Genomic DNA, 24803 nt, shown 5'->3' with positions numbered 1-24803 from the left:
TATATAAACGGCAATCGTTGTGTGTGTGCGTGCGTGCGTGTGATTGATTGTCCGCCTTATAGAGTACCGTACTTTTCCGACTATTACCCGCTACTAGGTATCTAGGGCGCATTAACGGGAATCGACGGTTAATACACGCATCTATACAACCTACCTATTCATCGGTTTTACACAAAACACATCACCTTCGGTTAGCGCGTGCCTCTTTACGGCGCCCAACGACACTGGCGCGTTTGAAACAGTAAATTTGCTGCCGTGTTATAAAGCACCGTCCTGAGTCCGGCTGCCTATACAGCTATACAAATGTACTAATCATTAAATAAAATAAATTAATCAGTAGTAATTTACATGCGATTAATTTTTACTGCCAACGTGTACCGAGAAGGTCACGCGAACGTTGGTTTATTGCGGTCACTGGAAAACGCAGTTCTCTCCTACTAAATTTCTACATAAAAAGGTAAGTATTTCTTAATCAATGTTGTATTGTATATGAATTGCCACACTTCCACTACATAATCCTTTCACTCGCGTTCGTGTACAAATTTAGCTATCGGCCTACTGCCAACCAGTTTGCCGATATTGCTTAATATGTATACATTATTTTCTCAATTTCAATCTCGATCTAGAACGTTTGTTTTGGTTATATACTTCATTTTGCCAACATGTTAACAAGCACTGTTATACAAAAAGTTCGTTGTGTCTATACTTTGTGCATTTTAATTATCTGTGTAATCACAAAAATTTGATATGGCTATAATTTCATCAACATAAGTAGTTATTGGTTTTTTAACTCGGACGCATTTAATGAACTCGCACAAAAAATCTTCGTTTTTAAGTTGGAAATTCTCAAACGAAGATTTCAAGTTAAATTTTGGGCTAATTTTATAGAGAAATCTTTGGACAACACTGTCACTACTATAAAAGTCTTAAAGATCGTTGGTTATGTTATCAACGAATAATAAAATTCAGTTGCTAGCAATTGCTGGGAAAGTCGCAAATATTGCGTCTACGGCGGTCGACCATAGAAAACGCATAAATGAGTCTACTTCGGTGAAAGGGTTGAAAACGTTGGATTTGCCACTGTTTGTGATAGTAAACATGTTCATTTCCTTCCGCAGCTGAGTTACTTTCACTTTTTTTCAGCTACAAGTACTACAGATCTACAGCTACTACAGAACTTGCACGGGCTCTCCGAGCGTTGCGATAGGCGACGGTGAGAAGAAAGCGAGCAGTGTATATTACAAAAAAAGCACACAATCTCATTCAATTTTAGAAATGCTTCAAGCAGTGCAATGTCTTCCAAAAAGCCTACTGCTCAAACGCAAGAACAGATTGATTCCCGTAGAGAGAGGGACCGAATTCGCAAAGCAGCAGCTAGACGAGCAGAAACTGCAGAGCAAACGCAGCTACGCCCACAACGGAGCGGAACTGTTACTGCATCTGCTAGAAGTGCAGAAACTGCAGAGCAAACGCAGCTACGCCCACAACGAAGCGGAACTGCTACTGCATCTGCTAGAAGTGCAGAAACTGCAGAACAAACGCAGTTACGCCTACAACGAAACAACATAGCAGCTGCAAAAAGAGCAGAAACCGCTGAACAAACACAGGTACATCGAGAGCAGGCCAGAATAGATGCTGCAGCTGCTAGAAGTGCAGAGACTACTGAACCGACCCAGCAGCGACTCAAACGGCTCAGAGCCGCCGCTACATTGGCCAGACGTGCAGAAACCTCCAAGTAGATGCGGCGGCGACAAGAACATGATGCACTAGCTACAACAGCTGCTCGGTGAGCTGAATTTTCTGAGCAGATGAAACGGTGACAACAGCGAGATGCACTAACTACAGCAGCTGCTACCAGGCGCCGTGTATGGACAGAGAACTTTGCACTTGACTACAGTCCTGCAACATAGTATAGGGCCGAATTTTTCTATGGGACGAATGTCCAAAAACGCTCCAGATATAATGCCTTATGTTGAAAAGGCGAGAGGCCATATATGTAGTTTATATAGTAGATTTTATTGATAATAAATTTTATCAACACGACCACATTACTGCTGCACAGTTTGTATATACCATGTCAAAACACAGGCTATAGACAAAGAACTGGTGAGTCATGATTAGTGTTTCAAGCATGTAGAAGTCTCAATTCAATAAATGCTGGTGATAGCTAAGCAGTGCAATAGGAAAATATTTTCTAGAATTTCTTAAAATATGTAAAACTTTTCAATACTGCCAGTTTGAAGAACGTCAGTTTGCCTAGCAATGTCAATTTCATTATCAGTTCTGTGTACAAAATTAGGACAATTCCGATTTGAGTGGTTCGAGACTGATGCATTGTAGACTAGCTGTAAATCACATCGCATATTTCCATTGGTCTCCAACATTATTGACATATACAACTGCATATGTGTATGCAGTCAGATCAGCACAAAAATTTCAGTAGATTGCATATTTGGAGTTGTTTTACAGTATGAAAGACAACTCTCAATAAAACTATTTCTTTGCGTAAATCTGTTCTCGAACACGGGTAATGCAGCTAGTTATAATATAAAACAAGTGATAGAGCACAAACTAACAATGCCCCAGGTTTTTTGTAAAAATACCTTAATAATAGCGATAGAATAATTGACAATAAAGTTATATATATATGTTGATGTTTAGTGCTAGTACACCCAATGTTTATGCTTAGTTGCTAGTACACCCCATGTTGATGTTTAGTGCTAGTACACCCCATGTTGATGTTTAGTGCTAGTACACCCCATGTTGACGTTTAGTTGCTGGTACACCCCATGTTGATGTTTAGTTGCTAGTACACCCATGTTGATGCTTAGTGCTAGTACACCCCATGTTGATGTTTAGTTGCTAGTACACCCAATGTTGATGTTTAGTGCTAGTACACCCCATGTTGATGTTTAGTGCTAGTACACCCCATGTTGATGTTTAGTTGCTGGTACACCCCATGTTGATGTTTAGTTGCTAGTACACCCAATGTTGATGTTTAGTTGCTAGTACACCCCATGTTGATGTTTACTGCTAGTACAGGACATTTCTACAATGGGAATTCAAATAACTAAGAAAATAGCCATATTTTTGTGAAAAATCATTAAAAATGAACTTACACATAATTTTAGCAGATTTTATCCAAAAATATTGGATTTTTTATCATTTGCGATTGTGCACGTATTTGATGTTTGAGGTGATCTGACTGTCAGGATGTTTCAAGATTAAAATCCACAAAATTCTACGCTCAGAAGAAAAATATGCGCGAAATGACATCACGAGTTGGTTATCATTGCTATAGTTGATATCAGCAGTTGATATCAGCTATTACCTTCATGTTGCAGCATTACGCGACTCTATTATATCGGCCTGTTTATAATTATGAAACTCATAATCACACTTTCACTTGATCTAAGTGTTTAATTGTGATCAAATTTTATTAATTTTACTTTTAAAACATCCTGGCAGTCAGATCACTTCTAACATCAAAAATGATCGTAAATCATCAAAAAACACTGATACTTTCTGATAAAATATCCTAAAAATTTGTGCAAGTTCATCGTAAACAGAAAGTTCCAAAAACCTGCATACCATAAAAATATAGTGAAAGAATTTGTGTAAGTATTGATCCCACATCTCATTAGCATCTCATAATAAAAGCTGACAATCGATTGTCCATTTCCTTAGTCATAGCACACTGCCAAACTCTGTCTGTAATGCTCGTAGATTTGCCCGGTTTCTGATGAGTTTAAACTTTTATTTAAATGCTAAGTTGCTCTGGTATTTAACCATTCCCCTATAGTGGCATTCTATTAGAGGTGGTGTTCAAATAGAGGGTTTACAGTAACAAACTATTTAAGAAACATTTCATGACGTTTAATGTGTTCAGCAGCAGATCTTGTTGATGAGGTCAGCGGACACTGCTTCTAGTTTCATAAAAAAATTATTGGTGGAATATTATAATTGCAAACAATACATTCCTGGTTACTCTGTTGTGGTACTTCAATGTTTTATCCTGTTTAATGGTCTTTATTCAATAGAAGCGCATTGGTTAAGGCGGGTTTTCTTGATCAAGGATGCTTGCACCCCTAAAAGGCGAAAGAGTTTGAGCTGTTGTTCCTGGGTTTGCAAGAGGTAATGGTGAAGAAAAAGCAAGTGTATTTTTATATTCAGAACATGCTTATATGAATTTAGACCTACATGTATACATTAGCTATGTGTATGTGGTGTAACACCTACTACCTAATGTGCCTACGCGCATATTTTCTATCTATATATATACTTCACAAAGTATGTCTGTCGTCTGTCATTCCGGCTGTAGCTATTATTAGATTAGCTGTAGCTAGACAACAATGCTGACACAACATCATTGTCTACCACCATTAGAAGCCTAGCACTTATTAACTAGCTTACTGGAATTACTAGCTTACTAGCTTAGAATTAGCAAGCTTACTAGCTTACTTACTTTATAAGCTGATTTTTAACACCCGGGCAATGCCTGGAGGCACAGCTAGTAGAAATATAAATATCGTACAGCTATCAATGAAATGATAGCTGTACATTTGTGAAATATGCAGATCATTTTTAGGTGTACAGCTATCAATGCAAGGATAGCTGTACACCTGAAAATGTTCTGCGTATTTTACTCCCCCAAAATAAAACACATTTTGATCAGTCAGTAGCGGAGAAGAGTTAGATATAAGTCCAAGATCATAAAATGAGTTGCTTTTTATATGTTGCTGCTGTGAGAAAAAATTAGTATTCCTAGAATGACCTTCCATAAAACATTGTTTTCATATATTCCAAATATGTTTGTTTTTGTCTAAGGCCTCGGCCTATCTTAAGCTCTCATTTATCAGCTGATTTTTGTCATCATAAGCTCTTCGGGTATCTAGTGTGAGCTAGATAAAGCAGTTCCCTCTTTGAAGCACGCATATATTCTTCGATAAATGAGCGCGATAGTTTACAAAAGCTTTGACCCTTCCATCGGCAATATTTTTAACTGTATTCAGATATTACTATATTTTCGTTATAAATGCACAGACAAATATTACAATAATAGACAATTAAATGTATTTAGTGATTTCCAGACCAATGGTGAGCCGTGGGAAGAGACGAGGTAACTTTAGAGTTGTACACAGAGCTGACATCCACTGCCTAGTAAATGTGAATCATATTTTAATGATTTACATTTACAGACAGACAAGGCTCTCATATTAATATGGTGGGCTCAATTCTATTTCTACCTTATTATCATCAATAATGCTGCCAAATCTGGCGATTGTCACACCATGCATAACTATATGATATGACTGTAATCGATAGAATTAATATTTAATTTGGAACTTGTCAAAAGTAGATTGTATGCTTGTATTAATGTACAGTATGTGACCTTACTTATACCCGTGTACAGTATGTGACCTTGTTTTTACCAGTGTACATTATGTGACCTTGTTTGCACCAGTGTACAAAATGTGACCTTGCTTGTACCAGTCTACAGTATGTGACCTTCCTTGTACCAATGTACAGCATGTGACCTCGCTTATATCAGTGTAAAGAATGTGACCTTGTTTTGACCAGTGTACAGTATGTGACCTTGTTTGTGCCAGTGTACAGTATGTGACCTTGCTTGTACCAGTGTACAGTATGTGACCATGTTAGTACCAGTGTACAGTATGTAACCTTGCTTGTACCAATGTACAGTATGTGACCTTCCTTGTACCAGTGTACAGTATGTGACCTTGTTTGTACCAGTGTACAGTATGTAACCTTGCTTGTACCAATGTACAGTATGTGACCTTCCTTGTACCAGTGTACAGTATGTGACCTTCCTTGTACCAGTTAATTTAAGTTTAAGGTTGACTTACAACAAAATTCACATTACAGTTATTTGATATCAAAAGAATCACCATGTCTTACTCTGTTGTGTTGTAGGTGCAAAATATGTGGGAATGTGATTATAAGCCCTTAAAAGCTAAAAAACGAACAGTTAATCGCAGCCACACGAGACCGCCGTAGTTTGGATTCTCTTTCCAAAACGGCTCAAATGTGACGTAGTTGTGGGAGATGGTTTCTGTTTACACTTTCATGCAACCTCATTCGTCGAAATATTTTCACAAATATACTTCACGCTTTCAATAAAACCATGTCTATTGTTCTTACACGTCTATTTCATCGTCATTGTAATGCTGTAACTTTTAGCACTGATATCTTGTAACTTACCGTAAAAATTTTTTTAATTTTTTAACCTTAGCTCGAAGGAGTACATATCATTGTCTGATAATCAAGACGAGCCTGATGGTCACCTGTGATAATCAAAAAGTGTTGCAAAAATTATTTGCAAAGTATCGGGTCACATGATCATATTACGACTCGACGATTAGATCAAGCCGAAACAAAACGGTAAAGTAGCAAGCATCTATATTTGATACGGGGTCTTCAGTAAAACCCGAAGTGTTTGTCATAAACTAGTGCTACAATAAGTTTTATATTGAGCTTTTTATTGGCCTTTCAATTCATGTGAGAACATCACGTGACAAGACAATAACCAAACTGTAATGACTGCGTCAGAGAAATAAACAGACTTCAATCTACGGCGGCTTTTCGTTTTTGAGCTTTTAAGAGCTTGTAATCACATTTTCACATACATGTACATGTATTTTGCACCTACAACACAGCAGAGTTAGACATGGTGAATCCTTTGATACCAAATAACTGTAATGTGAATTTTGTTGCAAGTCAACCTTTAAGATCAATCAGGATCACATTGAGAGTCTGTTTTTCAAGATACGATCTAAGGGTGGCTATAACAATAACCCAAGTGTGCAGTGCTTTAGATCTACACTTCGACCACTGCTCATAAAAGCAGATCTCACACCAAATCCCAATGCTAACTGTATGTATGTAATCGCTATGTTAAAATCAGAATGCACTATGCCGCTTCAAAGCAGGAATCTAGTTCAACCAACCTTAGACAAAAACTATCTCGTCTAGTTATTTTCAGTCATGTCTAATGGGTGTTTAATACAGTGGTTCAGCTTAACTGCTTCTAAATCTCATTTGATTGATTAGTTTGTTATTAGTTTAATTTCTATTTGGTCACTCTTTGTATTATCAATGATATAGAAGCTTCTAAATTATTGGTGTTATCCATTACCATGTGTGTAAGATTCTTGTCTTCCTCATCCAAAGTCAGTTTTATATATTTTCAATAAAATATGCAGTCTCAGATGCACAAACTATGGAATATTTATGCAGTTTTTAGTGCTAAGTCAATAGGAATTCATAGATCAGCTGATTCACTTTACACATCATCATGACGTTGCGGTCATCCTATTTATAGGCCTCACTTATTTTGATTATTGCATATCTATGGTTTACTATATCTATGGACTAAGCATTCTGATCTAGCTTATTATTGAATAGTTAACAAAGCAAATATGCTATTGCTTATTTGAGATGCTGTATGATGTATTTGAGTGCTTTTAAAAAAAGTCATAGTTAATTGAGAACGGTTATTTAAAATCCTTTTATTGAAAAATTTACTAAATTTCTCAAGCTTTTGTCACCTAATAGTAATGACATGCACTGTCATGTAGTGACTATGCTTGGTAGTGTTCTCATGTTCTCTAGTAGAGAATGCCCAATGTGCAAAGGACAGAGGTAGATTTTTAACTTAGGTGTTAACGATCCACCCTGCTTTAGTCACCTCTGACTGCCTATTCCACCCGTTGGTTAACGAAATTAAGGCTTGCTCTTATCCTGTTCTCTTTTGTTTAGCTGTCTCATCTAGATTTATTCTTACAACTAATATTGATATGATAAAACACCCCTCTTCAATCTATATAAGTGCACACATCTCTTTAGGGTCTGTAAAGTCCCTCTCCAATCTATATAAGTGCATACATCTCTTTAGGGTCTGTAAAGTCCCTCTTCAATCTATTTAAGTGCATACATCTCTTTAGGGTCTGTAAAGTCTGCATAGACAGGGTGTTTGGTCCACGTGATGTCATCTCGTGTCCCATGCCACATGATGATATTGATGAAGATGAACTACCTGAGAAACCCTGCCAAGCTACTAGAAGCTAGACAACTACCATCACACCTAACCGAGTGCTTTTAAAGAAAAAGTCAAAATAACATCAGATAGATCTATCAGAACTATCTCTACTAACATAACACTGAGATTTGCATATATACATGTATATAAATAGTATGGAAGATAAATGCTGAAAACTGTTGTAGAAAATACTTTAGATAAGCATCTGGAACAATGTCTGTTCTAGATTGTCTACTGTAACTACAATATTAGCTATCATGGAAGGTCAAGCTAAGGTAGCACAAGCTAAGCTTGCATTCAGGACATTTGATTAACATTTAAAGTTGCAGGTTCATAGTTGCTTCTAACAATTTTGATATATTTGTATTATTCTAGACTATAAATATATGTTTTTAGATGACAGCTCACTGGGTTTATAAATAACTGCAGTGTAAATGTACTTTATGACGGTTGGAGGTATGTTGGACTAAGTTGAGGTCTTCAGAAGCTAAGGGGAGCTAGTATGTGTCTTCAGCAGCTAAGGGGAGCTAGTAAGGGTCTTCAGAAGCTAATAAAAGCTAGTAGGGTATTTCAAAGCTAAGAAGAGCTACTAGGGGTGTTCAAAAGCTAAGAAGAGCTAGATGATATGTATAATAAGGCAGTCTCTTGTTTGCTGTCAAAAACTGGCAGCAGCTGTATGAGCAGAGCTTGTCTTAACTATATAAAGATTTATTGTTGATATCATAAATTGATTGACAAATGGTTAACACATTTAAAAAATAAATGCGATACATATGCATGACTGTATTTCCTTTTAATTGACATTCAATAGCAAAATGTAATGTTTAACAAACCAGAAGCAAATGCTCTCTAAAGGTATGAATTGAACAAAAATTGAAAGTACTTAGTTGTTATTCATTTTATGTGATAATAATTACCTGGAAAACAAAGTGGTTTATGATTTTGGCTGTAAAACAAAATTTACTTTCATATAAAGATACAGAGTGTGTAGTCTGAGATACAACGTAGTCTAGTGTAACCCCTTACTCTTTGTTTTCCTTTCTACACCCCTAACAGTCCTAGACCACTCACATACTTAAAGAGGTAAGGTAGCATTCGTAGCTCATTGCAACTTTGACATCTCATGCAGGTGAGTGAATGCTATAAATAATGACATGTGACTGCAGGTCACTTGTATGACATAAAAAATAAACACTGAGCTAGAAATAGGAAAGTTATGGCCGGCAGCCAGTTTAAGTATCCTTTGTATTGTTTGTACCTTGGGTGAATTTTTTGTCATACATGTACATGTATTTTGAAATAGCTTCCTCTGTCAAAAAATAAATGGTTTTATATAAATGATAATATATTTATGTATGATTTAAACTTATAAACTATTGTTGGAATCTCTAATACTTGACTGTGGGTTCATCATGAGTTGTTTTCTCCTGAATGAATGAGCACCAGTGTGAACTCTTTGTTCCTTTTGTAGGACATTAATTAAAGATTCAAAAAAATTTCGTTGTAATGCAGTATACTTGCACTACAGAAGATATGTGTGTCTTGAGCTTTAATATAAAATAATGTTAACCCAATCAATAAATAACTAGTCTCCCCTGGGCCACAACTTACATGTACTTTAATATTGAGCTCAAATAAACTGGATATAAAAAATAAAATATATTATCTAGTCTACGATGTAGTAACATAGTAGCTCTTTACTCTTTTTGTTGTGCTGATTTCAGAGCCTCTTTTCATAGCTTCTTTTCAGAGCTTCTTTCATATAATTTTCATTGTAAATGTAAATAAATATGCATTACAAAATGTAGATAAAATGAAAATGATTTGCTTTTATCTATGGTGAATAAAGCTTAACCTTATTTCATATGGTAATCTTTTGGGACAAAGTTATAAAATAGTATTTTAGTTTGTTCCCTTATACATGTACATCATTAAAGCAAGCTCACTTGAACGATTGTAAAGCATGTGACCTTGTTTTTACCAGTGCAGTATGTGACCTTGCTTGTACCAGTATACAATATGTGACCTTGTTTGTACCAGTGTTCAGTATGTGACCTTTCTTATACCAGTGTACTATATGTGAACTTACTTGTACCAGTGTACGGTATGTGACCTTACTTATACCAGTGTACGGTATGTGAACTTCCTTGTACCAGTGTACAGTATGTGACCTTCATTGTACCAGTGTACAGTATGTGACCTTCATTGTACCAGTGTACAGTATGTGACCTTCCTTGTATCAATGTACAGTATGTGACTTTGATTGTATCAGTATACAAGATGTGACCTTACTTGTACCAGTGTATGTATTTGACTTTTCTTGCATCAGCGTACAGTATGCGAGCATGCTTGTACCAGTGTACGGAATATGACCTTTGTTGTACCAATGTACAGGAGATGACTTTGTTTGTACAAGTGTATTGTTTGTGCCTTTACTTAAACATGTGTATAGCATGTGACTTTGCTTGTATCAGTGCACAATGTCTGACTGCTTGTACCAGTATACAGTAAGAGTTAGTTACCTTGTTTGTACCAGTGCAAGGTATGTCGTTAAACACAATTGATAAAACATCACACAGTTTGAATTAATTTGCACCACTCTAGTTGATAGATGTGCGCATATGGTCTTTCCTCTATTCCTAGTCACTCTACCATCTCGTGCACAATCCTTGTTCTACCTCACAATCTGTTGATTACCTGCTATTTTGATTAGATGGAAATGATAGATGCCAAAGTAATTTTAGTAGAGATAAAGCAAAGGAAGTTGTCCTCTACCTAAACCAATCCACAGCAGTAGTAAAATATTTTTAATATTTTTATTAATAATGGAACCAAGTTCAGTCATATCACATTTAGTCTACCTCTTGCAGTATGATGCAATCCTATGCAGCCAGCTAAACATTCTACTGGTATTTACTCAATAGCTTATACAAGTGTATTGAGGTTAAATTAAAAATAGTTTCTGTTTCCACATTTCTATAAACGAGAGATTTTACATGCGTCATTTTTATAGTATTCCAAGTAAACTCGAGAACAAGGCAGTTTGTAATATTGAAGCTCCTTTGAGAAGCAGACAGGTTGACTAGGAGAAACCGCATTCAACAACTTTACAGTTTATTGGTCTATTCATTTGTAAAATCTTGACATTGACAAGTTGGTCTATGTGTAGCAGTAGGTGCTATGGAGAATTCCCTTCAATCCCAATAACTACACAAATTGACCTCATGATAAGCATTAGTAAATACACTGCCTGACACTGACTGTATAGATATTATTAATGATAGAAATGAATAATAATAATGATAATGATAGAACTGAAAAAGTATGAGACTAATTGGTTCAGGATGAAAATCAAATCCTAGACACACCCGCCCGTTGCTGCCGTAAAGTTGGGTAAACCACAAATACTATCAGATGTTTACACACTTTAATACTTCAGTTACAGGTGAGAAATTATGATGCTGTTAACAGTTCTGATGATGCTAACGGCTTTAAAAAGAAACCTCAAAATCAGAATGCATGCTTTATCTATGAAATCCAATAGTTCAATGTCATCGCTGACAATAGCTTGGTACTTATCATAATGTTGTCTTTAGTGTATTTCTCATGAGTTGATATGAGATACAGACTAAATGAAAGCTTTAGTCTGTAGCTTTAGCTTTAACTTTTTTTGCTTTAGTCACCGCTGACTGCTATTCCACCCTTTGGTTAACGAAAATTAAGCCTTGCTCTTATCCTGTTCTCTTTTGTTTAGCTGCCTCATCTATATTTTATTCTTACAACTAATGTTGATATGATAAAACGCCTCTCTTCAATCTATATAAGTGCATACATCTTTTTATGGTCTGTAAAGTCTGCATAGACAGGGTGTTTGATTCTCGTGATGTCATCCTGTATCCCATGCCACATGATGATATTGATAAAGATGAACTACCTGAGGAACCCTGCCAAGCAGCAGGTTTTCAAAAACATCAGGTTGTACCAGACGCTGCAATCAAAAGAGATCTGGTCAGAGAGAAATGTTTCTGTCCTCATTAACTATAAGGATGCTCTGACACTTCGACATGGAAGAAACTAACGGTTGGTAACAATGCTTTTTTATGAAAACGCAGAGAGCATTCTTGTATCAATGTGTAACAAAGTATTGAACACGAATATCAAATTTCTTGTCATGTTGCCCAACTGCCCGCAAATATTCATATTGTCGATCAGCTGAATTCTGTGTAACCATTTGTTGAGGCCTAATGTTCATCTGACCACATGCATGTATGTCTGGCCAGCTGTCTAACATAGCTTTTCTCACTGCTGCAAGTCACCGCCGCCACTCGCCGCCACTCACCGCCACTACTCACCGGTGATTTTTGCAAAATCCTTGGCCACTCGCTGTAAAGGCTTTACACTGACTTATAAAGGGCGTTAATAGACTATGTATTCTGATCTAGCTTATTATTGAATAATTAATAAAGATATTGTGTTGTTGCTTGTTTGAGATGCTGTATGCAAAGTATTTTCTCGCATGTTGATAATTAAAAAAACGAAAAACCTTACTAGAAGTCATACAACTGCCATCACAACTAACCTTACTAGAAGCTAGACAACTACCATCACAACTAACCTTACTAGAAGCTAGACAACTACCATCACAACTAACCTTACTAGAAGCAATAAAACTACCATCACAACTAACCTTACTAGAAGCTAGACAACTACCATCACAACTAACCGAGTGCTTTTAAAGAAAAAGTCAAAATAACATCAGATTGATTTATCAGAACTATCTCTACTAACATAACACTGAGATTTGCATATAAACATGTATATAAATAGGATGGAAGATAAATGCTGAAAACTTAAAAGAATTGTAAAAGATACCTTCAATACAAGCTGAGCTGTCAATAAACATTTTATATTAAAATTTTTACACCTTAAGAGTACAGCTTATAGTATACAAAACTAACTTTAGATGCCTTTTCACTACTTTAATTTGAATGCATGTTTAGACAATGGGCTTTTATACAAGTACATTTTATACAAGTAATTTTATTCAAGTACTGCACATATTAAAAATAAGGAACAAAATAGTATTTTAACCTTAGTAACTATAGTTACCTACTGTAACTTTAGTGTATTAGGTGTATTTATTGGTTATGATCTGCATTAAATGTAACGTTACAATGTATTATGCGCAATACATACTGTAGAGAGTTCTCTGATCTTTGACCCTCTGTTCAAAGAAATTGCAACAACTCGGAAATAGTTTTAAAGAGAAATCTTATGCCACGCTTTTCACAGGACAAATGCTGAACTCAGAAATATCGGTCATTGTATCTCTTTCAGGTATTAGGAAAAAGTTTTCGGCAAACAGATTATCGATATCATTGTTATTTCAACATACGTAATAAGAACTCGGACTGCCAAATTTGAAATTGAACAAAAATTTTGTTGAATTCGTATTTGTGAAATAAGATTCATATGATGAGATAGAAAAATCATCATGTTCTACTTCGTAAGGTGAAAGAATCGTATATCAGGGTATTAGTAATATATAATAATAATACATAATAGTATTCAGAGGGTGCACTGTACATGAGTACTCACTCAAGTTATCAGGGTAATGACTACACTCACGTACTCATGTACTTACACCTAATATTATCACAGTAAATAATGACCAATAAAAATATATTATAGAACTGCAAAAACAAGATTCTTATTTGTTCAGAGCAAAAACTTGTCATTTGAGCACCGATTCCTTGACACCTTGATACCTTGTTGCTTTGGTTAAAATTTGATAAACCAAAAATGCTATAAGAAGTGCAAATGCATCTTGATACTTCAGTTATAGGTGAGACTGTGTTCAGACGATGTTAACAGCTTTAAGATAGAAATCACAAAATCAGAATACGTGACTCGACCATGAAAAAAACGTAGTTCAAGGATGTTGCTGATAATAGCTGGTACTCATCACAATGGTATCTTTAAAGTACTTCTCATTGGTTGATATGAGATACAGAGTAAATAAAAGCCTCTTCCAAAAGTCACGTATAACAAACTCTCTATCTCCTCCACAACATACCATAGTAAATTCCAGTGTACAAGTTCACTCAGCGTATAAATCAAGGTCTAAAGTTTGGTTTATCAATCCTGGTTTCGACATGTACCTGGTGTATAAGTCAACCCTCTTTTCTGACTCAACTCTATTGATCGCTAATAGATCAGTCGGCCTCGAAGGCGAGCGATGCTTAGCTGAGAAAATGGCGTTCAAAAACGCCAACAGCACAAACGCCCATGTTTCTGATGTGTCGTTGGCAATATGTACAACAAATTAACGAGAGATGACCTTTTTAGTGAAGACCACAGAGCACGAAAATACATACTTCACATCGTATTGGCCCGATTCGCCAATAAAACGAAACTGCCACATTAGATAATATGAACATTTTTAACAGAAAAGCTATGCCGCAAGACAGATTTCTGTCAGGAATTGTGATTCATGTGCAAGAAAAATAGTGGATGGATGATAGTGGATGTGCCAAATGGATTACTGGGCTTATGGGCAGATGCTACAAATTCTTTCCTACATCGCGAAGTCATGATGTACGAAGAAGCTTTCAATAAACACATGGAACAATGTCTGTTCCAGATCGTCTACTGTAATCACTATGATAACTGCCATAGAAAGTCAAGCTAAGGTAGCACAGGCTAAGCTTGCATTCATGAGCCTTGTATTAGAATTTTAAGTTGCAGTTTCATAGTTGTTTCCAACAATCTTTATATATTTATATGATTCTATAGACTAACACACCCACAATAATCAATATTATGGTATGACTAGCGAACCCAAAATGAAAGACTACTAAAAAAAGTGGATCGAACTAAAATTGAGAGTGGATAGTTGTTATTTTCTTCCTGTGATAATATTTAACTGAAAAACCAAATAGTTTATGACTTTTGCTTCAGAAAGACAATATACTTTCATATAAAGATACAGAGTGTATAATCTGAGATACATCTTAGTTTAGTGTGACCCCCTCACTCTTTGTTTTTCTTTCTACACCCCTAACTGCTCACATACTTAAAAGGTAACACAGCATCCATAGCTCAGTTAAACTTTGACATCCCATTCAGGTAAGTTAATGCTATAATTGGCATGTGACTGCAACTCACTTGGATAACATAGGAATTAAAAGCTGTGCTAAATATAGGGAGGTTGTGGCCTGCAGCCAGTTTAAGTATCCCTTATATTGTGTACCTCAGTTGTGAGCTTACAGAAAATACAGATGACTGTTTAGCTATATTCTTACTTGTCTATGTTTAAAAATTACAGAATAATTCAATTTTACTAAAAAGCATAACCTTCTTAATCAAACTCTAGAGATACGGAAAAAATAATTATTGCAGCATTATTTCCTTTAGATGAAATGAATACAATAGAAAAATGGTTTACACAGTTCTATACTATTGATATTTATAATAATAGTAATAATATTAATAACACAACAGTACATTAGTTATATTTATTTAATTGGCTAGCTGCAGAGTTCTGTAGCCATAGGTGAACCTGATTACTAATAAACAGGTGTCTCAGCACATGCAATGCACAAATATTTGGATCATAGTTTACAATGATTTTAATTGGTTGTCAACTCCGTATGCTGGTTTACAGTAGGTAAATAATAAGGCCTTTTGTAGCTCTACAGAATGGCAGAACAGGTAAATGAGGAGGAACAATGGCAACGTGATCTTCTATGCCAGCCTTCATCTGAATCAATGCAAGTATTTCTGATCTGATGATTAGTGATGGTTTATTTGCTGATGATGTGCTCTTGTATTTTGATCTGTATAAGAAATTAAAAACGATTGAACAACTCCAACTAAAATTTGTTTACTTGCTACAAACCAGGTTAATTTTGCAGCGACACCCCGAACAGACAATAAGAAGGCGGTTTCAAAAATCACGACATACCTTGCAAATACATATTTGCAGATTCTAGAATGTTCTAAACTGTGATTTTACAAGTAGTAATAAAGGTTTGATGATGAAAGTAATTTTTATTTGTTGTTAAAATCCTGTTTGAGATCTAAAACTAACAAGAAGGCAACTACCATGCAAGTATGTTTACTGGTAAGACAGTAATCTGTTGCAGAATCCAATCAGAAAACTCTCCGTTCTTTGTCCGACACCAGTTCACCAGACGAGAGTACCTGCTCACACTCTATGCATGCTGCCTCTGCTTTGATGTACTAGTTCAGCCACGCCAAACCATTTGTGGCAGCAGGTATTTCCAATACAATTACATGACAGCTTATTTTAGACTTTACACTTGTCAACTTAAGTTTGTAAATTACATTATTTGTGTTCTTGTGAATTCTTGTTTACTTGTGAATTCTTTAAATATAGTCAAGTAGCACAAATAGCTATCATCTCGTATTTTTAAATGTAGGGTCTGTAAAGTCTGCATAGACAGGAAGTTTGGTTCTCGTGATGTCATCCCGTGTCCCATGCCTCATGATGATATCGATGAAGATGAACTACCTGAGGAACCCTGTCAAGAAGTAGGCCTTCAAAAACATCAGGTTGTACGAGACGCTGCTATTGAAAGAGACCTGCTCAGAGAGAAATGTTTCTGTCCTCATCAAAAATCTGGATGTTCTGAGACGCCCGAGTGGAGAAAACTAAAGGTTTTGTTTTATTATTTTTTAATATGCATTTTTTAAAATTATTTTTCCGGTTTAACAGAGATTATCCCTATAGGTTTTGATTGTTTTTAAATATGATGAGATTTTTCCAGTTTATTACTCAATCTATAATAAGCTAGATAAAAAGACTTTGGATGCTAAAGCTCTTCAGGAGTTGATGAGTTGGTATAAGACCAGGGTAGTAGTGAATAGTCGATAGGTTTAATGATATAACGTTGTACATGTGAGCATGTTTATTATAGGATAATAAGGTAAACAAGCTCACATAAGTCAGTATACAGAATTACTACATGTAGAACCAAGACAGCAAATAGTGAATAAGTTTGGCATAGAGTAAATAGTGACTGTGGATCAGGGGCTGTGAGCATTTAGAATTATAAATACTTTACTTACAACGGTTACTTTAGGACAGAACAAGCTGAGCTTTTTAGAAATAACTTACAAATGAACATATAGTGTTAAAGGGTTTTTATCACACAAGTCATTTGAATAATCATGCAGCCTTGATGTAGGAATATTGAGTCCAGTGACAATGCTTACAAATAAATATCGAGATTGAGTCACAGAAAGTTCCGCAATATTCAATGTAGCAGTTTTTCAGCCGTTTAGCCATGAAGAACCGTGATAATAGCTTACGCAAACAAATTAGAAGAACTTACAGAGGAATGTATAGTGTTAAAAGGGTTTTTATCACTCAAGTCATTTGAATAATCATGCAGCCTTGATGTAGGAATATTGAGTCCAGTGACAGAGCTTACAAACTAATCTAGAGTATGAGTCACGTAAAGTTCTGAAATTTCCCATATACATGTAACTGTTTTACAGTCGTAGCCGTGCTGAACCTTGATAATAGCTTATGCAAACATTGCGTAAGCAAACATTGCCCAACACTAGCTTTAGTGATAGCATAAAGATGGAATTTCATAGTCGAGTTGTCAGCTATAGTTCACGGATTATTGATAACCATTGCTAACTTGTTAGCTCTTGTATTCAGTGTGTGTTCTTGTTGTTCTGTTTTACATGTTCCCTTGTGTTATACAGCTCACAACTCTGTTATACTCTGTTATATATATTTACCATTGTTATTGATTACATTTACCTCATAAATGTTTATTTAAAGTATAAAATTCATTGAATTTTCATTGGCACATTGTCAAAATATTTATATTTCTGTCACTCAAACATTCTACCAAACTTTAAATAAATAGAGAATAAATGTATACTGCATGATGATTTTCATACCAAATATATGCTAGGCGTAAAAACTATTTAGTGAGTCACAACTTTTTGTATTTGGGCTATAGCAAAACCGTCAGTTTTAACTAAGATATAAGAATAAATGCTTGTTATATAATACAGTTGTCAATTCTTTTCAGAATAAACCGCCATTTACTAGCTTTAAATATTACAAGAGGCATACTCTTCCTGTTTAGCAAGTTTCTTTGTCTCCCATCTTCAGTTTTGTTTGCTTACAACTAGTTGTACTGCATATTATTATCATAAGTATATCATAAGTATTATCATATATCATAAGTATTACAGATCTCTGGAAATCAGTATATCTGAATTCAAGGTTTTACTGCTAGTCAATGGTGTTGTGTGTGTTTATTAGCAACCAACAGAAACTACACCAAATAATACAACTTCAATTATATTTCTTGTTTCCTCATTTTATTTTTTAGATATTGCTACGCTCTAATCACTGATTAATATTCCAGCTAGTTGTAAACATCACTTGCTGCCACAGACAGTCTGTTGACTAACCAAACTGAGCCTCTTAGAAATAGCTTACAGATGAATGGATACTGTTAAAGGGTTTTTATCACACCAAATAATTTGAATAATCATGCAGCCATGATATAGGAATATTGAGTACATTTCAATGCTTACAAATTAATCTAGGGTATGAGTCACGGAAAGTTCTGGAATTTCCCATGTAACAGTTTTTCAGAGCTCCTGAATCCTGATAATAGCTTATGCAAACATTGCTCATCGACTAGCATTACTAATAGCATGAAGATGGAATTTCATAGTTGAGTGGTCAGTTGTAGTTCAGAGATTATTGACTACTACTGCTAACTTGTTAACTTTTATTAGCTCTTGTATTCAGTGTATGCCCTTGTTGTTATGTTTTACGTGTTCCCTTGTGTTATACAGCTCACAACTCTGTTATACTCTGTTATATATCTTTACCATTGTTATTGATTACATTTACCTCATAAATGTTTATTTAAAGTAAAAAATTCATTGAATTTTCATTGGCACACTGTCAAGAATATTTATATTTCTGTCACTCAAACATTCTACCAAACTTTAAATAGATAGAGAATAAATGTATACTGCATGATGATTTTCATACCAAATATATGCTAGGCATAAAAACTATTTAGTGAGTCACAAATTATTGTATTTGGGCTATAGCAAAACCGTCAGTTTTAACTAAGATATAAGAATAAATGCTTGTTATATAGTACAGTTGTCAATTCTTTTCAGAATAAACCACCATTTACTAGCTTTAAATATTACAAGAGGCATATACTCCTCCTGTTTAGCAATTTCTTTGTCTCCCACTATTACAGTTCTGTTTGCATGCAACTAGTTGTATCTTATATAACCAACTACTGAAAATATTACAGATCTTTCCCAAATTTGTTAGATAGTAATCAGTATACCTAAATTCTAGGTTTTAGTGTTATTCAATGTGAGCCTTTTAGAAATAGCTTACAGATAAATGGAAACTGTTAAAGGGTTTTTATCACACCAGATAATTTGAACAATCATGAAGCCGTGATGTAGGAATATTGAGTCCATTTTCAATGCTTACAAATTATTCTAGGGTATGAGTCACGGAAAGTTCCGGAATATTCCATATAAAAGTTTAAAACGAAACAAGCTGAGCCTTTTAGAAATGACTTACAGAGGAATGTATAGTGTTAAAGGGCTTTTATCACACCAGATAATTTGAACAATCATGAAGCCGTGATGTAGGAATATTGAGTCCATTTTCAATGCTTACAAATAAATCTAGGGTTTGAGTCACGGAAAGTTCTGGAATTTCCCATAATTTTTATAACAGTTTTTCAGTCGGGGCTGTGCTGAACCCTGATAATAGCTTATGCAAACATTGCTCTTGTTATGTAGCTTTAGTAATAGCATGAAGATGGAATTTTATAGTCGAGCTATCAGTTATAGTTCATAGATTATTGATTATTGCTAACTTGATAGCTCTTGTATTTAGTGCGTATCCTTGTTGTTATGTTTTACAAGCCTTTCTTGTTATGTTTTATAAGTTCCCTTACATACATTATAAAGTTAACAACTAATAAACTGTTTTATATATCTTTACCATTGCTACTGACAATATCCACCTCTTAGCTGTTTATTTTTATTGAACTAATTGAACATATTCTGACAAAGCAAAGAGAATAATTATACGCACAATTATTCTAACATCACTGAAGGTGAAGGATTGGCACCAGGGGTAGCTTTGCTGGGAAGCAAAGCTACCCCTGGTGCAGTAGTTTCAGACAGGCATACAGAGCTGGCTTTTATTAAAAAAAGATTATGTATTTTTCTCTTTTGTGAAACTCAGTGAATATACTTAAACATTCTACAAGTGCTTTTTGCTTTTTCTGGAATCACAGTTTTTTGATCAACTCTGAGTGGTTTTATTTGGAGCAGCTGCCAAAACACATTTTGACACCAAAATATGAGCAATGTGATCAGATCAAAGACATATTGCATGGATACGTGTATCATATGAGACAGACACATAAACTGAGTGAGAAAACAAGTATAAGGTAGAACTAACCTAGGCACTGATAAATATTCTAGCTATAGTAGCTAGTAATATAATAATAACCTATTTTCATAACTTAACATAATTACCTTGTGTTTTATAGGAACACACTGAGCGGCATTGTGGGTACACAACTACAAACTGTCCTAACCATGGATGCAAAGAATCAATGATGAGAATGAATATATTTCCTCATCTTATGCGGTGTCCTCACACTAGGGAGTTGTGTTCCTACTGCAATAAATATACCACTCGCCAGGCTTTGAAGGTAAACTGGAAGCAAGTTGATAACATTGAATACTGTAATGATTAAGTGCTTTTAGTTTACTATTTAAATTACTATTAATAGTAATTACTATTAATACTATTAAAATTACGGCAGGACTATGACGTTGCAATGAACAACTAATCAAGTCATAGTTCCGCATACATTAATTGTATACAAGCTATAAATACACAAAGCTATCACTTTGTAGGTTTAAGAGGATAATCTAACTATATTGTTGTATTTGTAGTGAGATTTTTAAAAACCTCAACAGCTTAACCAAAAGTTTGAGCACTAAACTACAATCATAGATATTGACAGTAGATAATCCCATAAAAGATAATATTTTTGTTACTAGATAAAAATAGAATAAAAAAATATAAATAGGCATAAAATAAAAAACAAACAACAAATGTCTACTTTAACATTTTACTGTACGTTGTTATTTTAGACGAACTTTGATATTTTGAACGTTTTCTACCTGATTGAACCTTCAAAGTTTTCCAATTTATTTTAATAACAACTTTATTAGAATTTAGAAACATTTTGTGGTTTTAGAGATAAAAACTTTGGGTGTGTAGAGTTACCTTAAAATGATTTTATTAGAAAGGGTTATTGTCACACTTCTACTGAGTCTACTAATCTGTATATTATGAAGGTTCAGTACGTCTCTGTTAGTTTTGATTATAATAATATTTAATATTTTCTTTACAAGGACCACTACAGTGAAAATTCAGCAAGAGTTTCTACTCAGTGTAAGATGTGCTGCACAGCATTTGACACTCCTAACCAGGTTAGTGATTAGATGTGCTGCAAAACATTTGACACAACTAAACAGGTTAGTGATTAGATGTGCTGCAAAACATTTGACACAACTAAACAGGTTAGTGATTAGATGTGCTGCAAAACATTTGGCACAACTAAACAGGTTAGTGATTAGTTGTGCTGCAAAACATTTGACACAACTAAACAGGTTAGTGATTAGATGTGCTGCAAATAATTTGACACAACTAAACAGGTTAGTGATTAGATGTGCTGCAAAACATTTGACACAACTAAACAGGTTAGTGATTAGATTGAAGTAGCTCTTCTTAACTATTTTTCATTTATACTTTTAATAAGAGATATGAGAAGGACACTTTTCATGCGTGTAAGAAAATGGCGTAAGCAAACTTTTTATTGCATATTATTACTAGCTGTGCCCCCCCGGTGTTGCCCATGTATTAAAAATCAACGTATAAACAATAGGAAGTGATGAGAGTTGCCTACTACTTGCTCACTTGCTCACTTCCTCACCTACCACTATTAGCTTGGCTCATTGCCAATAGAAAATTCCAGTAAGTTAGTTAATCACTATGTTTCCATGGTGCGCAGTACTGCGAAGCAGCCCCCTTCGAAGTCGAGGGCATTGTACGTTTCCATGCTGCGCAGTGGTTTTCAGCAAATACCGCAAATTAGCCAGAGAAGAGAAATTGTATAAATCGAATCGCCTGATGGAGAAATAGAATCGATCATGGATACCGAACGTCATAAACAGTCTTTTTATGATTCTGTCGTCATTATACTTTTATTTACAATACACATTCACAAGGTTTTACAAACCTTAACACACTTTTTACATAGTAATATATTTTTAATAAGTATTTTTAAGTAATATATTATTTAAACGTTAATTTAGGACTTGCCACCTATTTTTCGAAGTGTTGGCATCGATAACAAAGTCCAGGAAAGTAATCATCTTATCATCCTCGTGAATGCAGACTATAATTAAGTTTATGTGAAAGAAAATCGGAAGAATAGTAAAAAAACAAGATTAGCAGAACAACCTTTGTACTAGTTTATGGCCATCGAAAAATCTGTCTCCACGGCATGAGAGCTATGCGCAGCCACTGCGCAGTCGCTGTTTCCTTGCTGCGAATTTGCACTGGCTTCGCACTGATCAGTGCGCAGTGATTTCAGTGCGAAGACGCCGTTTCTATGATTCGGAGATAGCGCAACTCCGAAGCACTGCGCATCATGGAAACATAGTGTATAAGCGCTAGGCTTCTAATGAACCATGACGTTGTTTAAGCATTATCCAGCTATGCTATTCTAATAATAGCTATAGCTGGAGGGACACACATACTTTCACATTTATACATAAAAGATGAAAAATAGAAGATTGTATGATAGTATGCTGGCAGCAGTGTGTGCCGTGAGAGGTTGTCATGCGTAATAACTATTTGCATAAATATTTATATATGTGGCTGATTGAGTGGTGCAGTGGCAGTGGCAGTGGGCTTAGCATTGAACTTGAATATCTGGGTTTGATTCCCCTGTAGTGTAATCTTTTTCTTAACACTCTAAGAGTAGCTTTAGATAAACGTATGAACACGACATTTATAACAGTAAAGACCAGCTGATTGCCCGGCGTTTCATGGGTAATAAAAAAGGTTTTACATAAAAAGTTTATTTCTAATCTACATGTACATTTACCATTCAAACTTTTAAATGAAGGTTTTTGTTAATTTTTGTGTGCGTCTGGTCAATGCATGATTTAAATATCCGAAAGCTCGAGGCATAGCTAAAATATATAATTGAAAAACATTTCTTACTTCTTATGCTACACAATTGCTCAAGATCTAAAATAGGTCACAAACATGGCAGGTAATGTAGTTGTCATTGGTTAAGTTCCTTTACTTAATGATTTTGAGTAACTTAAGCTAGTAACTTGAACTAATATTTTAATCTTTACTATAATAAGAGGTGTGTCCATCCGAAGCTTGCTAAAAGAATTAGCAGAAAATATATAAAACAATAGATTAAAATAGATAGCTAAAATAGATTATTGAAAAACATTTTTTACTTCTTACAATATGACACACATTTATTCAAGATCTAAAATAGGTCATACACAATGTCAGGTAATGTATTTGCCATTAGCTAATTTTTTTACCCAAAAACTTTGAACTTGTAACTTAAGCTAGTAACTTGAACTAATATTTTAATCTTTACTATAATAAGAGCCGTGTCTATCTGAAGCCTGCTAAAACATCTAAAAAAGATTGGACCTCACAGGATTCAAACCCATACATTTAGATGCACGGATGCAAAGCCAGGCTCACTGGAACATGCAGCAACCTGGCCACGCTTTGGAATAATTATGCATATAATCGTTACACATCATGATCTCAAATGGTGCACTGAACTGCTAAAACACGCAAGCATGCATGTTTTAGTCAACTGCTATTAACTGAATGTACAACAGACAGACAAACACTTGTTTATATATAATATAATTATATATTGTATACAACAAAAAAGTTTATTCAAGTTGTAAGTTTCAATATGCTCTAGCCAGACGTCTATCATATAATAAATAATTGCAGTTGGTAGTACACCGGAGAACTCATCCAGCTTGTATAACTGCAGCAGGTAAATGTTACTTCTTCTCCTACTGTCAGTTTGAGACAACCAGTGTCAGGGATATGCAGCGCCACTTGCGTGATAGCCAGGACCTGCACTTTGAAGGTCTGACAGCACAACAACATGAGAACTGTGCCTATATTCCTGACTCGTGCCACCTTCTTTAAGTTCTAAATATAAATAGTATAACCTTGGCTATTAATGCCGGTTATACTTAGTTCTAAGTATAACCAGGAAAATAGTTATACTTAGAACTCATATATAATTGAGTATACACGAGGTTCTTATGCTACTAAGTATGCATTTATGAGTCTATAAGATTGATTTAGGTTTAACGACATAAATTAGGAAAGTTATACCACGATAATACTTATTTGGTTTGGTTTGTTACTGAGGTTCTCTAACAGCATCTTAGTAAAATGATTTGTGGTTTGTTCATTTTTTGGAAACAAACTGAACCTCAAGTGTTTAATTCCGTACATTGTGTTTGTATAAATATGCTTGAAAGTTCAATTTTGAACTTGTTGCTTTCATAAAACTGCTTGAAAGTTTTATGCGAATAAAATGAAATGCTT

General features: G+C 35.0%; 1 protein-coding gene across 1 annotated transcript; it reads left to right on the top strand.

The window, feature by feature from the left end:
• The first annotated feature begins 1292 nt into the window (after positions 1–1292).
• Positions 1293–1739, top strand: LOC137397341 (zinc finger protein 821-like). Its single transcript, XM_068083632.1, has one exon. It carries the CDS (start codon positions 1293–1295, stop codon positions 1737–1739), a length of 447 nt encoding a protein of 148 aa, XP_067939733.1.
• Positions 1740–24803: the final 23064 nt, after the last annotated feature.

The sequence above is a fragment of the Watersipora subatra genome, chromosome 5, assembly GCF_963576615.1.
Source record: "Watersipora subatra chromosome 5, tzWatSuba1.1, whole genome shotgun sequence".
Taxonomy (NCBI): domain Eukaryota; kingdom Metazoa; phylum Bryozoa; class Gymnolaemata; order Cheilostomatida; family Watersiporidae; genus Watersipora; species Watersipora subatra.
Note: the sequence above shows the minus strand (reverse complement) of the source record. Positions and strands in the feature narration are given on the sequence as shown.